This window comes from Ambystoma mexicanum, chromosome 4p (assembly GCF_040938575.1).
Source record: "Ambystoma mexicanum isolate Mex_15411 chromosome 4p, UKY_AmexF1_1, whole genome shotgun sequence".
NCBI lineage: Eukaryota > Metazoa > Chordata > Amphibia > Caudata > Ambystomatidae > Ambystoma > Ambystoma mexicanum.
The window spans coordinates 360171839-360187665 of NC_090927.1; the positions used below are offsets into that span (position 1 = coordinate 360171839).

The 15827-nt window shown below is 44.9% G+C and overlaps 1 protein-coding gene across 3 annotated transcripts in view; it reads left to right on the forward strand.

The window, feature by feature from the left end:
- The window catches only part of TTC32 (tetratricopeptide repeat domain 32), a 93958-nt gene that overhangs the window by 13697 nt on the left and 64434 nt on the right, over window positions 1-15827 (forward strand). The window contains exon 2 of one of the 3 annotated variants that reach the window (XM_069605916.1): window positions 5479-5706. The exons of the other annotated variants lie outside the window; for them this stretch is intronic. Within the exon in view, the coding sequence (XP_069462017.1) occupies window positions 5678-5706 (29 nt within the window). The 5' untranslated portion in view covers window positions 5479-5677. The remainder of the gene's footprint in view (window positions 1-5478; window positions 5707-15827) is intronic. 3 annotated transcript variants of the gene reach the window in all.

Consider the following 15827-nt stretch of genomic DNA (forward strand, 5'->3'; position numbering starts at 1 on the left):
ACACTGCAAACGGTTTTAAAAAAGTAAAAATGCACCCCAAAAAAGCGTAAACATGGCAAACACCACATGCAAAGAGTTAAACAGCCATGTGAAAAGGTTGGCGTTGGTGGGAAACACCCCATGCAAAAAAGGGTCAGAAATATGGGGTGGGGGAAAAAAGGAGAGATTTTAAAAAAGCAACAATTCAACAAAAAAAGGTCTGAAAAGCTAGGGAGAGGGGGAGGGAAGCCCCACACAAAAATGGGTCAGAAACACTGGTTGGATTAAAATACATTGGTACAAGCCTCAGAAGAATTACTATTCATATCATGCAGGCCTAGCTCTAATTTCTTTTTGCAGTCTGGCCCCGGACTAGGTTACAGGTGCAACCTTGCACAGGGTGGATATAAAACATCAGCATATTTACTTATCCAATGGCACACAGGAAAATAAATCCTTACCTGCGTGACTGGGGCAAGTGCTTCACTGGGTTTCTCTTGCCAGAACACAGGTGGTTTGGTTGATAGACTGACGCTTGGAGCAATGCGGCTGCAATGAAAACAGAACAGTTAGTCAAGGTTACATGGGTCTTCATGAGACTTCAAATTAGGATTAGATGAGCAGGAGGTAAACCTAGCTCTTGGGTAAAATGCATCAGAGATGGGTACAGCCTCAGAAATAGATAGGGTTGAAATCCCTGATTGAAATACATGACCCGCATGGCGCTACCACCCCTGTCTCCCAGATGCTCCTCCTACCTACTCTCAAACGGCACCGGCACCTACCAGGGAAATACGAAGATCGGATGACGGGCAGGAAAGATCCGTCAAAGTATGCCAGAAGTGTTTGTGTTTTCTATTAAGACTTAGCCACAATTTCTTCTTTTCAAACGTGCCACACACAGCCCACGACCCCCCCCCCCACAGTGGCTATTATTAGGGCCCCCTTGTTGGGGGGCAGCCATACAGTTTGGGTAACGCGTTCCCAACTTTAGCAGCGTTTGAACTTTGTGCCAGTTTCAAGAACTTAGACAGGCTGCAGTGTACCAGCAGGCTCTGCCAGCACCCCCAGATGAAATTCACGTATCTGACACCAGATTACCTCCTCACTTTGTAACTACATACTTTGTGTTTTATCTTCAGGTCCGATTTTAAAATTCAGGGAAGAGCAGTTTTGGTCCCCCGCTCGCCTCCTCTCCTCCATGCCCCCTAATGTGGGGGTTGCAGAGGGAGAGGGGCGCAGGGGGGACCGGTGCTGCATTAATAACGGGGCTCCCCCATGGCAGATTGCTGGGCCCCACAGATTGAAGACCTCTGGCCTAACGTGACTGGTGATTCGTCGTAGCACCCTTCCATCAGTTCCAAGGGACCCTCTTCCCACAGCTATCCACACACCCTTTCCCTGCCGTGATGTCCTGCGTTGGTTCCTTTTCTCTCACGGCTTACCTTCTCCTGGCTAACCCCTTCACAGTGCGGTAGTGATTTCATTGGCCTGTTGATGTCACAGGAAACTTGGGACCATGAATCAAACTTTACCCAGTCCCTGATTGCTGGGCAAAGAATTCACACCTAATATCTTGTTAAATCCATTGAAACTAGCACAGAGATAAAGTCCATCACACAAATTAAAGGCACAGCACTTATTGACCACACTATTATGCTGAATACGAATTGTACCAGTGATTTAGGGAGATACATGAGCTTAGCATTATTGAATTTGTAGAAACAGCATTCAGAGATCAAGTTGGTGCAGGTTTGGAAGGGCAGCTCATAAGTGTAATCCAGCAAACCTTGTAAGGAATACCGCATCTTCTCTCCACTTCATGGGGTGCTGTAGATTACCAACTTTTTAGGGATGCAGAGCAGAACCCACTTGTATTGTTTGATCTGCATTTGTGATGGTTACTTATGCCATTATCAGGACGTAAAACACTGACACAGCACAGTGAACGAAAGTTGAAAATTCAATGTCGGGATGACACTTTCGTATTGCTGATGAATATGGTATTGTTTAGACAACAGAACAACACTTTAAATGTGCCTCGGTCTAAAGTGGTACACATGCTTTTTTCCCTGTCATTCATTTTAACAACCCCTTAGACAAACCAAGGTAAAACGATTACACCACCCTTCTGCTTGGAAATGCATATTGCCACTATGAATTCTGATGAATGTGCAAAATAGGAAAACCGTTGTTCCTTGTCGCAACAACACTTATATGCACAGATGCCATTTTGCTGCCCTACAATTTGGGCTTACTTATTTGCCAGCCTGACCTGACGGCATAGCAACGCCCCTAGTGACATATGTAAATCAAGTGCTTGCAATGCTTGAGAATTCTCCTTCCTTTTCATCTTTTTTATTATCACTTTATTTTCCCGTAAACGTATGGCTCCCTCTGAGGTGTGTGTGTCACTGGGAAGTGCACAAAGCATAACCCGATGCCTTCCTCCGCTGTTTCACATATCATGGATGGGGATGTGTATATGTTCAGTGGCGTAGATTAGCCAATAGTATTGTGGGGTGTGGATCTGAGTTTTTCCCAACAAGTTATGCAGTATACCCAACTAAAAGGGGAGTATGGTGAGCTGCTAACCATCACTTTATTATGCAATGTTAATAGAAACAATAGCTTTACATTACTGTGACTGCTGTCTTTGTGTCTTTTTTGTCTGTCTTAACCACATCCCTTCCTGTCTCCCACACAAACCTTTTTTTGCTCAATCAAATCGCCAGCCTACCATCCTACACCATCAATACTAACATGGACGTCTCGTTTTTTTCCATTTTATCTATGAGGAGAGAATCGTGGCTTAAAATTGATGTAGCTATGGGTGACACATCGCACTGTGAAATGCATTAAATACAAATGGTTAGAATTATTCTGTATATCGCGGCAAAGCAGTCTGTTAAGCCATTTGTGAGTAGGACTTTGTGTAGTGCATACCTAAATGAATAGCTTCAAGGAAATACCTATTTTGATAGATACAGAAACTACAGTACAGTGATGCAAAGTGATTTGGCCAGGATCACATTATTTGGTCAAGTGGAGAAGTTGCAAATTTAGGCCAGCTTTCCTGGTTCTATAATTCTTAATTCAGGAAGTAGACCAAGGTGGGACCATTACGGGTATGGTGTTGCAGTAAAATGTGGCGGTAATGGATCTATGGACACTTTTACAACATCGCCAAACTTTTTGGTGGTAATGGCTCCAAAAACTGGAGGTATTAATGCAGGTGGAATTATCAGTGCTTCAAAGTCCCTGCTAGGGAGTGTGAGAAACCTGAAGGTATCTCGCTTACTAGTACCCTGGGATCTGTCATCCAGGTGGCCAGGACACAACCATTGCTATTGGATCCAGTTCCTGGGGGTGGACCAGTGAGGGAGGATCACCTGGATGGGGGGTCCTCAGGGAGTGGAAGTGGGACACTGACGGGTGGGACGTGGTATCCCCCTAATAACACCTTTCCCCATCCTACCCCGTAGGATACTCACTACACCCCTGCTTTTCCGACACAAACACTTTCGCACCACAGCGAAAGACGACAGACAAACCCCAAAGCCATCTACCGAACATGTTTCAACGCCACGGTCAGGCAAAGTCAGGCAATTGACCAGAATCGCACACACCTGACAGCATTTTCCCTCCCCCACAGGGATAATGGGTGGAGCACAAGAGCACAAGACGGACAAGGCAGACTGCACGATGAGCGAGCTAACTCAGCACGGCAGTTCAAGAGGAGGAGAAAGACAGCATGAACCGAGAAGGTGACACGGAGAGAAACGACATTGCCCTTTCCGATCCAGGCCTGTGAAACCTCCACAAAATGAACTGTAAAACCACAAACAATAGCCAACGTGAGTTGCAGCAGATGTCGATGGTACACAAGGCCCTCCTCCGCTGATAGCCAAGCCGAGGGAAGACGCTTGCCACCGTGGTACCGGCCTTGACTCCAGAGACAAGAAAAAGCCAAGCGGTTCATCACAGCCGATGAGTTGAGGGGAGAGCCGATAAAAAACCGAACTGTGTTTGAACAAAAGTAGCAAAACGGCTAATTGAAGAAAGTACAAAGAACTATTTGTTTGAACTGATACGAGAAGGGAAAGCCAGCTACAGAGTCGTCTGACACCACATGGGTGTTCACTTGAGAAATTCGGGTCGATTACCCTATGGTTGAAACTACCGTTACCAGAAGGCCTTGGGAACGGCATGAGAATGGGGTCAAAGTGGTCATGCAGGGTCTAGTAAAATCCTCTGTACAGTTGAAAGGCCTTGACTGACAAATTAATGTAAACTAAGGAAAGTGAATCCTGCATCGCAAGAACTGTTTAAGGAACTGTATGAATTGCAAAAAATTGGCAAGAGTGAACCCAATGGAGGGAGGCCGATAAAGGAGGGGCGAAACCAAAAGTCCCGATTAACACTGTGTTGACAAGAGTGGACCCGGCAGAGAGATGTCCGCAATGAACTGTTTAAAAAGACATTAAGATTTGTGAATGTCAGATGAGATTGTGTTGAAAGCCATAGTGAACCTGGCGGAGGGAGGTAAAAATTGAAAGGGTCAGAGCCCGGAAGAGGGGAAGCGAGGGGTGAAGAGCTATTACCCAAACACAGGCAGTGACAATCGGAGAAGAACGTTGGAATGTTTGTTTGACCTTTTGTTTATATTGTTTAATATATCAGGAGCTCATCAGACCCTCTGAAGCAAGAAGCTTGAATACCGAAGGGCCTGATACGGCTGAAAACCTCTTGTAGATCTGAACCCGGAAGAGGGGGATCCAGGGGTGAAAAGGCATCACCCAACGTGCAAGCAGAAAGGAACTTTTGTTTATTATTGGAACATATCAGATCCTCGGAGGCAAGCTACGTTTTGTAGAAAAGAAACTTAACCACCAAAGGCTGTGATAGTTGAGAGCGTAACTGTTAGCTCGTGCTGGGAAAGCTCAAGCGTGTGCTGTGCTCCGGAGTCCTACCTTGTCCCGTGCTCAAAACGTGGGGAAGGGAGACCTGACTACTGCATCCTGACTTATTTGTAAACACTTCTTCTTTACCTGTGAACCTTATCCCACACTCTTTGTTTGTATTTAGCTTAAGGATTGGCAATGGGTGTAGGTACTTTTATTTGACAAGACGCCACTAGGACTGCCTTATTATTTGATGATCATAACTTGCTCCCATCCTAGGTTTAGGTTTAGATTAGGTGTTTTTCCAACCTGCATATACAGTTTAATAAACACCCTTGAACTGTGATCACTTGTGTCTGTCTTTACTGTTGCCGCCATGAGTTCCTTACACGAGATTGTTGCACAACACTGTGTGACAGTTGTGTAATCATCTAACCAAAGAATTGATGGCAGACACAATGCATAAGGGCTTACAGAGGCGAGTTAAGAAACGTACCCCTAGACAATGTTACACACAGTAATAATTACCCAATGTTCAATACAGCCAGGAGGGCAACCAAAGTCCAGCCAGGACAGTAACAGGTTCTTTTCACAGGTACCTAGAAGAAAGCAGCCAACCCCCTGGGACACTAGTGGAGATCCAGAAGAAGAGATCAAGTAGAGGGCACACAGTCCAGCAGCGCCAGGAGCAGACAAGCAGAGCAGGATTCAGTCCCTGATGTTAACCACTGGTGACATGCAGTAGAAGGGGACCTGCAGAAATCGACAACCACAGAGCATGGGGACCACTGAGCATGAGTATCGTGAACCCACAGACCCAGAGGTAAGTGCTTTCAGTGTTTCATTCCAGAAAGTCGGTTCCCATAAGGCAAAACAATCTGATAAGTAAAGACATGTTTTTAAAAGGGTGAAATTAAGTATCTGGCCACCCAGGGTCTTGCATCCTGAGCCAACGAGGACCCCCAACAGCCGACAAGAAGAAGAATTGTGCTTCAGAGGACTGGGACCCACCATCCAGAGGTGAAATCAATGACTGAGATGGCTCCAGGAGGACAGCGGAACCTGCACACAGCAGATCCTGGCGTCTCAGCAGGCAAATGTGGATGGCATACGAGCAACAATGTCCCCTGAAGCAGGACAACAGTGAGAGTGGGCAGAGACGGTCAGACTAGCAGATTTGGCAGGTTGTTGGTGTCCCAAAAAACATCAAACACCAAGGTCTCTCCCCACAGGAAGTGTAGTGTCCTGCCCAGGAACTGGCCTAGACCAGTCCAAACCACTGTGGATGCTGCCATCTTGGGATGATGAAAAAAAAAACACATAAGCAGAACTGACGTTTTAAGGCCTGCATCATGGTTTCCCTGAACAAAGGAAGCCCCTGAAACAAAATGATTGTAAGTAGGTCTTATAAAAACCCATTAGTACACCAATTGCTACCATGAAGGCATATTGGGCTACTACTGTGGTAAATCGGCTTGCACCCCTGGTGAATCCAAAGCTAAATATTAGCTTTCACCAGCCCACCCCTTAAAACCAATGTAGTGTGATAAAATCACCATAGGTCCAAAAGTGAGATACCTGAGAAGCACCCCTGAGACTGGGCACCTTATGGGCCACCCAATACCATACACCTTATGCAAAGTTCAAAGGGATATTGTGGCAGGGGGACTTTAGCAGACTCCATGAATGGAAGCGAACTCCCTGTTACTGCCACTCCTAATCAGACGAATTTACCACTGAAACGAGTGGCAGTAATTGTAAAGGAGTATGACAGTATTTTTTGTGGGAAATATTGGCACACTCGTAATGACCCCCTGTATCTCCCACCATCCCATATTTAGTTTTACATCAACGTGCGATGCGTTCTGCATAGCTGTCCTTTGAAAGCTACTTTAGTACTATGTGGTTAATAAAGCTGACTTATAATTCAGTGAACCACATGGTAAATCAACCTGAAAATAAGAAAAGTATGATTCCTTCTGAAAGTGCAGAATAGCACAACAGAGAATGAGTATCTGCAAAATGATTATCGGGAAATTCAACACAAATGCTGGAATAAAAATGTATCTGCTGGTTTCCACACTACAATCAAGGAAGGGAAACTAGTGCGTATGTATTACAATTGGCTACCTACACTGATTTATTATGAGCAACGATTTGAGATATTGACAACCCCATATGTCTACCTATCATTTAGCAAATGATTAGTGTGACGTAAATGGATACATACCACAGCATATACCTTAACATTCAAGATTATGTTGGCAACATAGCTCAATGCGTTGAGGTTCTGCTGCAGTAGAGATGTATATGTATATGTGTATGTGTGATCTCTGAATCACAGATATGAGCCTTGGTAGGGAGGACATGGAGTTTATTTGGTACCCAGTCATTTTACAGAAAACATTTTACTGAGGTAAATTTTACCAACAAAATACAGAAATTGAATTATATATGGTGTCTGAGGGGGGTAAGGGATCAAAAGGGGTGAGGAGGGGGTTGTGGTGGGGTTTAAAACATAAGTGAACAGGAGTTTGGGGGTGACCCCCCCGCCCACCATTAAAAAAGAAAATCTTTTCTTTTTCGGTAAAATTTCCCTCAACAAAAAAGGCTTTGGTAAAATGACAGTAAACTGTTTCTTCTATGGTCAATAAAAGAAATATAGCATCTATTAGTGACATGCAGAGAGAATACACTATGTAGAGCCTGTTTATGATGGGCAAAAGGCACTATATTTCAGTAAGAGGCTTACCTGCCACTGCCATTTACTAGATCCAATCCCCTTTGCTCATGGGGAAACAAAGGGCATATGCCATCTACTGGTTATACACTAAGTGGCATAGTGTAGCCAGAAATTTTAGGGGTGTAATTCTGATAACATTTCCCATTTGGTGTATGGGGAAGTGGTATAACTTGGATTGTTTAGCTACGAAATAATAGTCAACATGAAAAGTAACCCCTGAGTAAAAGATTTTGAAGGCCAGTAATGTTGACAAACTAATAGCCACTTCTGTAGTCTAACTTCATTGCTTCATTACACTAATTTCTGGAAAATGTGCAGAATCAGGGGTACTTTGCTGTCCAATGGAAGACGCAAGATGTTCTGCTGCTCTTGTGTGTTTTTTTTTAAAGTTCATGTAATCTTGCTCTCTTCCATAATAGTAATGTTTACTTTTCCCAATATAAACCTTGATCTACAAGTAGCAGATGCACTGGGTGAAGCAGATTGGGACAGCCTGATAAATGTCATACCTCTCAACTCTCCTTCGTTTTGCAGGTATCACCCACCCACACTCACTGTAAGCCCCATACTCCTCCATAGACGTCAATAGCCCCCACATCAAAAACAATATGTTTTACCAGCCTTTAAGACTCAATAGGCTGAGAGGTATGAGATCTACGGAGAGGGGGCTGTATTGTAACAAAGCTTTAAGTATTGCTAATACATGCCTGACTCCTTCATCCAAAGCTGCCTGCACCATTCTCAGGCTAATAGTTACTTTCCTACCTCTACTTACTCACTCTATATTGTGGTTTTGCAGCATATATATTTTTCCAACCATGTCCATAACTTGTTTGTTTCTTTGCATGGTTATACCTGTAAAGTATGTTTTTTCCCTTTAAATCCTGAACTATAGATACCAGAAAGCAAAGAAAAGACCTAAAGCTGGACTGGATTGCTCAGAGGTGACACCGGGCAGCTTCCTTTGTCTGCAGTTTTTGCATAACCAGGCGGAGAGCACAGTTAGACTGTTGGTGTGTGCAGAAGTTTAATTTATTTTGATTTGAAAGGCGATACATGCAACATTAACTTTGGAGCGCCTAGGGATTTAACGGAGATATCTAACTATCTTTCATGTCCGTTGTGTGGGGCGATCCTCTGCTTTGTGTGCATCTTCATTCTGGTACCCAAAGTTTTGCATTTCAGTCAAAAATGCAGAGCTGCAAGTGATGGGAGGACAAGAAAAGGAGGGAGGGCTGGATGCCCTATTCATATGAGGCGCTGGGGCAATTTGAGGTGACAGTATAATCTGCTGTGGGTTGGTATTGCCCGACAATGTTGCTTACTTTTTTCCCTGTTTGGAACTAGCAGGCAACATTTTTTGCATTATCTGTGGATAAAAAGTGCAGCTTTATTCATTTCAAAAGGTATTCAATTGACCCCTTCTTTCACAAATTAACCAATCATCTACGATGGGCTGCTTTAGGGACATGGTTTTAAAATGCATATGGCTCATCACAGTGAATAGGTAGCCCTTTTCTTAAAGAATTAGAATTTTGCAAATGAAAGGGTCACCAAAGAGAAACTATCCCCCATAACTCATTTTGCCATGAATGAAACCAGTCAGGAAGCGTATTCATTTTATGTATGTATTGTACATTTGTAAGGCATTTATACATCAAGTGAATTGTGTTTCAAAGCGCCCACAGGGCAAAGGGGAGGGAATAAGGGAATGAAAGGCAATTATAATAACAATGATGAAAAACAGAGGCGATCCTACTAAGCCTTGTGAACATTCAGAGCAGGCAAGTGCTCTTATCTGAGCACTTGCTGCATGTTGGCTCTTATCCGAACTTGCAACTTCAGGCGCGACTGCACTCTCTAAATCTGACAATTGAGTATTGGATTGGTGTCCCACGGCCCCTTATCTGTTACTCGTTGCAGGAGCTGCTACAATGTTTAGATAACTTCCAATACTGGGGCAGGGCAGCCGCTGTCAAATATGTTATCTCAGTTCTTTTCTATTCATCGATTTGTGTTGGGAGAATTCTTGAATGACTCTCCCAAAAACACATGTATAAATGAAAATCCACTAGCATTTTTCTGATTTACCAAAGCATACCCAAGTATCTGCAGGCGCTCAGAGACACTTTGAGTAAATCAGAAGTGTTTCTCCAGCATTGGATCTTTTATAGATTCACATACTTGAATGTTCTCCTTCCTCACGCTGGGAATCCTCAATCTTAGTAAAGCGGTTTATGTTCAAATTGTACAGGCCTAAAACTAGATTTTATCTAAAAAAAAAGGTTACTTTATTCAAAACGATTTTAAATGATGCATTGAGAATTTTTTTCTACCTTTTTTCCAAAGGTTTATTTTTTAAACCAGAAACAAATGATAAGTTTACATTTTAAAACGTAGCGCCCTCTGAGTCGTTTAGGGTACATGTCTCCTTTACCTCCGAAATAGAGGCCATCGTCAGACTTTATTTTAAATTTCTTTTTTTGTTTTACTGTATGTTCACTTTTGGGAGACCTCAAAAAATCTGTTAGTTTCTTCGACGATTTTTCAACTATCTCTACATTTTTTTTGGAGTACTAATTAACTCTTCATGATGGCAGAAACTATCTCTGCCCTTTGGTGGTTTCGTTTAAGCTTCCTGACTCCTCGGGAGATTCTGTCTTTGTGACCTCTCGTTGAGGCCTTGGATCTGTCCATGAAACTACAGACATTTTCAGTTCAAGGCCTTATCCTTGTTTTAGCTGCGGTGTCTGCTGTCCCTGCTACAAAGTATTCCCTCCTCTTAACGGCATGGAAAGCACGAACGCGCACTGCCCCTACCTGCGAATGGTGATGCTGTATATTGTCGGGGAACATGTGTAACGCTCACCTGATTCCCGCAGAGGCGCCGGTCTTGACTGGGTGAATGCCGTATCTTCAAAGGTGATGTGTAACACACAGTTGGCTCTTTGGGCTGGACCTCTGTGCACTGTATGTCTGACTTGAAGAGTAAGATGTCTGCAGATAGAAAATATGGGATTAATGAACTGGGGTTATTGGGTGCCTCTCTCCTCTTCCCTTTCTCTTCTCCTGTAGAACCCCAAAGGTTAACGCCCTTCACTGGATAAGGGTGCAGGCCTCTTGACCTCAGAGGACTGCTGTCCGTCGTTAACTGCACGAACGGTAAGTTCTGGGCACTTCAAATGTCTTAAAAGTATTTTGTAATGATATCTCTTGTTTTGCAGGGTTCCGGCGATGGCGGGTGGCGGGCTGATGAGAGTTGAGGATCGAACCCGCGTGAGGAATAGAAGCGCCTGGAAGCACGTAAGTAAGCGCTTGTAGCCTGCTTCACGATGCGCACTAACTGTCCCTTTTATCTTGCAGGTACAAGTTCGGAGCTTTAGAGAAGCTGAAGGGTGCTGGAATACCCACTGGATTCGGCGTGGGAAGGAGTAATGGCACGTGAGTAATAAAGTTGCCCAATGTCTTTAAACGCACCTTCTTTTGTCTTTCAGATGCGGGATGCAGCGCCGAAGGCCTCCGGAGCGTGCGAAGAGTAGGTAAGCCTTTGTCTTTCAGATGCCGGAATGCAGCGCGAGGCGTTGGTGACAGCCGATGGACCAGGTAAGAGATGCGCTGCCACTGAAGACCGTAGTGCTAACCTGTTCTTTCTTTGTCTTTACAGGTGCTGCTGAAGACTGGATTCCAGGATGGTAAGCCTTTGTTCCCTTAGGCCCAGGATCAGAAGCAGAAGACATGATGAGCGTTCTGCTGCAGAGAATGCAGAATAACACAAAGCAAGATTCATCCATCGGGTGTGGTTTAAATAGCCTCCTGTAGTGCTTAGGTGTCTCCTTCCACAGCCACGCCTAGGTAAGAAAAGAGTTCCTGCTTTCCAGAAGAGTTCCAGTGTTCTGAACCTAGGGAGTGGCTCCTGCCCCACCCAACAGGAAAAGTAGTCTCAAACAGAAGAGGATCAGGGGTTCAACTGGCAGGTAAGTAAGCAGCATGGTCTGCTGCAGGTAAGTCCACCCAAGCATTATGAGCCCGGCGCTTCCAGCGCTGGGACTGGGCATCTTTATGAGCCTGGTGCCATTGGCGCCAGGACAGGGTCCAAAAGGTCCCAATTGGGACTGGCTGGCACTCGGAACCGGGGTTATGGGTCTGCTTCCAAGGGAGTCGGGCAAGTCCTGATCTTTTGGAAGCAGAGATCATGACAGCACCCCCCCCTCAAGGCCCTTCCCAAACCGGGCTTCTCCGGGGGTTTGGGCTTGTTAGGAAATGTTCGATGAAATCTTTTGATTAGACGAGGCGCGTGGACATATTCTGCAGGTTCCCAGGATCTTTCTTGGGGACCGTAGCCTTTCCAGTCAATCAGGTAAAATAGTTTAGATTTGGAGATCTTGGAATCCAGGATGCTTTTGACTTCAAACTCGAGTTCTCCATCAACTAGAATAGGTTTTGGAGATGTAGTTAGTCGGGTTTGAGGTTGCACGGGTTTTAATAGAGAGACGTGGAAGACCGGATGTATCTTCATGTGAGGGGGCAAGTCCAACTTGACCGCTACTGGATTTACTATGGTAGTGATGGAATAGGGACCAAGGTATCTTGGGTTGAATGTGCGTGGTCCTTTTAGAGGTAGATATTTGGTGGATAACCATCTCCTACTTGATATTGGGGGGCTTCCTTCCGATGTTGGTCTGCTCCTTTCTTGTATTGTTCTTTAGCCCTTTGAAGGTGAGAAACGGCTTCCTTAAAGGCTTGGGTGATTGTAGAATGCAGGTGGTCTACTGCTGGTGTTCCAAGATCTTGGAGTGGATCCAACTCCCAGGTTCGAGGGTGACTACCGTATAAAAGAAAAAACGGGGTCTTCCCAGTTCCCGAGTGGACAGAGTTATTGTAGGCATATTCGGCTATCCAAAGGATATCTTTCCAAGTTTTTTCAGTTTGTTGTAGCATGCAGCGCAAATACTGTTCCAGAGTTTGATTGGTCCTCTCGGTTTGTCCGTCGGTTTGAGGATGGCGGCTGGTCGAAAGTCTCACATCAATTTGAGCCGACCGACAGCAACTTCGCCAAAAATGAGAAATAAATTGACTACCTCGATCCGAAATTAGAACTGAAGGAAAACCGTGCAGTCGGACGATGTTTTCGAGAAATTCTCGGGCCAGAGTTGCTGCTGTTGGTAAGCCTTTGAGTGGAATGAAATGCGCCATCTTGGAGAATAGGTCCACGATTACTAGGATCGTATTGTATCCGGAGCATGGAGGTAGATCGGTGATGAAGTCCATAGAAAGCGTATGCCAAGGGCGAGGCGGGATGTCAATAGGGCGTAAGAGGCCGGCTGGTTTTTCCTTTTGACTCTTGTTTTGGGCGCATACTCCACAGGACATTATAAAGTCTCTGATATCTTTTTTCCAAGACGGCCACCAGAAGTAGCGCTTGATCTTTTCCGAGGTCTTGGTCATACCGGGATGTCCTTCCATTAAATAATCGTGATAACAAGAGATTACCTTTTTCTGTAAATCTGTGCTGGGCAGGTATAACCGTTCTTGGAAATATAATAGGTTGTCCTTCACCGTAAAGTCCTTTCCCTGCAGATGCCAATTCTGTATGTCTGCTGGAGTTACCAGTAGCCTGGCTTTATCCTTAACTTCCTCTATGGATTGTGTGGCGATTACACCTAGAATTCTTTGTTCGGGAATGATGGGTACAGGTTTAGGATTGATCAAATGTTCTTCCACTCCCATCCGAGAAAGGGCATCAGCTTTACCGTTTTTTGTACCAGGTCGATAGGTAATTATGAAGTCAAACTCGGCAAAGAATAGTGCCCAACGGAGTTGCCTAGAGGATTGAGCTTTTGCGGTTTTCAAATATTGCAGGTTTCGGTGATCTGTAATCACAGTAACGGTGTGTCGGGCCCCCAGAAGATAATGCCGCCAAGCCTTAAAGGCGGACTTGATAGCTAGAAGTTCCTTATCAGTAATAGTGTAATTGATTTCAGGAGGCGAGAATTTGCGGGACCAAAATGCCACGGGATGCAACTGATTGGTTACTGGGTCCTTTTGTGATAGAACTGCCCCCATGGCAAGGCTCGAAGCATCAGTTTCAACGATGTAGGGGAGTTGTGGGCGAGGATGTTTTAAGATCGGTGCAGAGATAAATCTAGTCTTCAAATTCTGGAAAGCTTGTTCCGCCTCTGTAGACCATTCAAAACGTTTGTTTTTCTTTAACAAGGCGGTGATGGGTTGGACTATTCGAGAGAATTCAGGGATAAACCTGCGGTAAAAGTTAGCGAAGCCTAACATGCTTTGAACACCTTTTACGGAGGATGGCGATGGCCATTTGAGAATTGCATCGACCTTCTTTGAATCCATACGCACTCCGCTAGGTGATAATATGAATCCCAAGAATTCAACTTCAGTCACGTTGAAAACACATTTTTCCAACTTAGCGAAAAGTTTGTGTTGACGCAATCTCTCGAGGACCATTTTCACGTGTTTCCGATGTTCAGTTTCCGATGAAGAATAAACGAGGATGTCGTCAATGTAAACAACAACACACACATCTATGAGCTCTCTGAGGACATCGTTCATAAAATATTGAAAGGCGGCCGGGGCATTGCAAAGTCCGAAGGGCATGACCTGATATTCAAATAGCCCATACTTGGTGCGGAAGGCCGTCTTCCATTCATCGCCCTCTTTTACTCGTACCAAGTGGTAGGCTCCTCTAAGATCCAGCTTTGTATATATGCATGCTTTTCTGACTTGGTCCAGGAGTTCAGGGATCAAAGGTAACGGATATCTATTCTTAACGGTGATCTGGTTCTGGGCGCGATAATCTATACAAGTTCTAAGGTCCCCTTTTTTTGGAACGAAGAACAAAGCTGAGGAAGCAGGGGACTTGGAAGGACGAATAAACCCATTCGCTAGGTATTGATCCAGGTATTGTCGGAGGTGAAGATTCTCAGGCTCGGTGAGGGCATAAATTCTACTACAAGGAGGAGTAGATCCAGGTATCTGGTCTATCTGGCAGTCATAAGACCAATGAGGAGGTAGAGAGTTAGCCTGATCCTTCCGGAAAACATCTTGGAATTCTAGGTATTCAGGAGGTAAGTGGGGAGCCTCCGAGGAAATTGCTGCCAGTGCAACACCAGGTCGAGGGTGACAAGTAGAGACACATTCTGGAAACTGAACCGTTCTTGCTCGCCAATCGATCTGAGGATTGTGCTTCTCTAACCAAGGAATTCCTAGAATAATCTGGAACTGAGGGGCCTTGATCACATCGAACACGATCTTCTCATGGTGTCCATCTTGACTTACTAGCGTCATTTCTTGGGTGGTATGCGTTACTGGTCCGGAGGCTATCTCCATACCATCCACCGTAGTAATGACGTCCTTTACAGCCTTTGGACAAAGAGTCAGATTCATCCTCAAAACCATTTCATGATCCACATAATTGCCGATGGCACCACTGTCGACGTAAGCTTCAATCGCATGTAATCGATCCGGATGTTCAGGGCTAATGAGGACCATAGGTATCACGAAATGCGAGGTCACTGAACTGGTTTTAACGCTCGGCAAGAGGACCTCTATTCTTGTCGGGCAAGGTCGTTTCCCTGCTCAGAGTTTGTGACCCTGGCAACTGCAGCTCCTACTGCCTTCTTGGCTGGTTTCACCGGACAGTCTCGAAGAAAGTGCCCAGAGTTTCCGCAATAGAGGCATAATTGCAGCTGTTTTCTCCTTTCCCGCTCCTTTTGTGTTAGTGGTCCTTTCAGGCCCCCTATTTGCATGGGTTCCCCGGAGTCTACTCCTTTGGTAGGAGTTGGTGGTTTGGAAAATACTCGAGCATCAAACTTGGAACAATCGGCCTTCCTGTTCTGCAGTCTGTGGTCAATTTGAACGACTAAGTCAATATAGTCCGAACAGTCTTGCGGGGGATTCACTACTTGGGCTAACACATCTTTGAGCTCTCCACGTAGACCTCTATAAAACAGCGTAATCCTTTTGTCCTCAGGCCATCGAGTTTCCACTATCAGTCTGTTGAAAGACGCAATATAAGCCAAAAGGTCTTGATTACCCTGTCGCAATGAAAGGAGCTCATTGTCCAAGGCCTGCCCCTGTGAATGTCTTGCAAACAGATTTTCCATACTGAGCTGAAAAGCTTGAAAATCATGGAGAACCGGATCATCTTGATTAACTAGAGGGATCGACCAGTCTGCCGC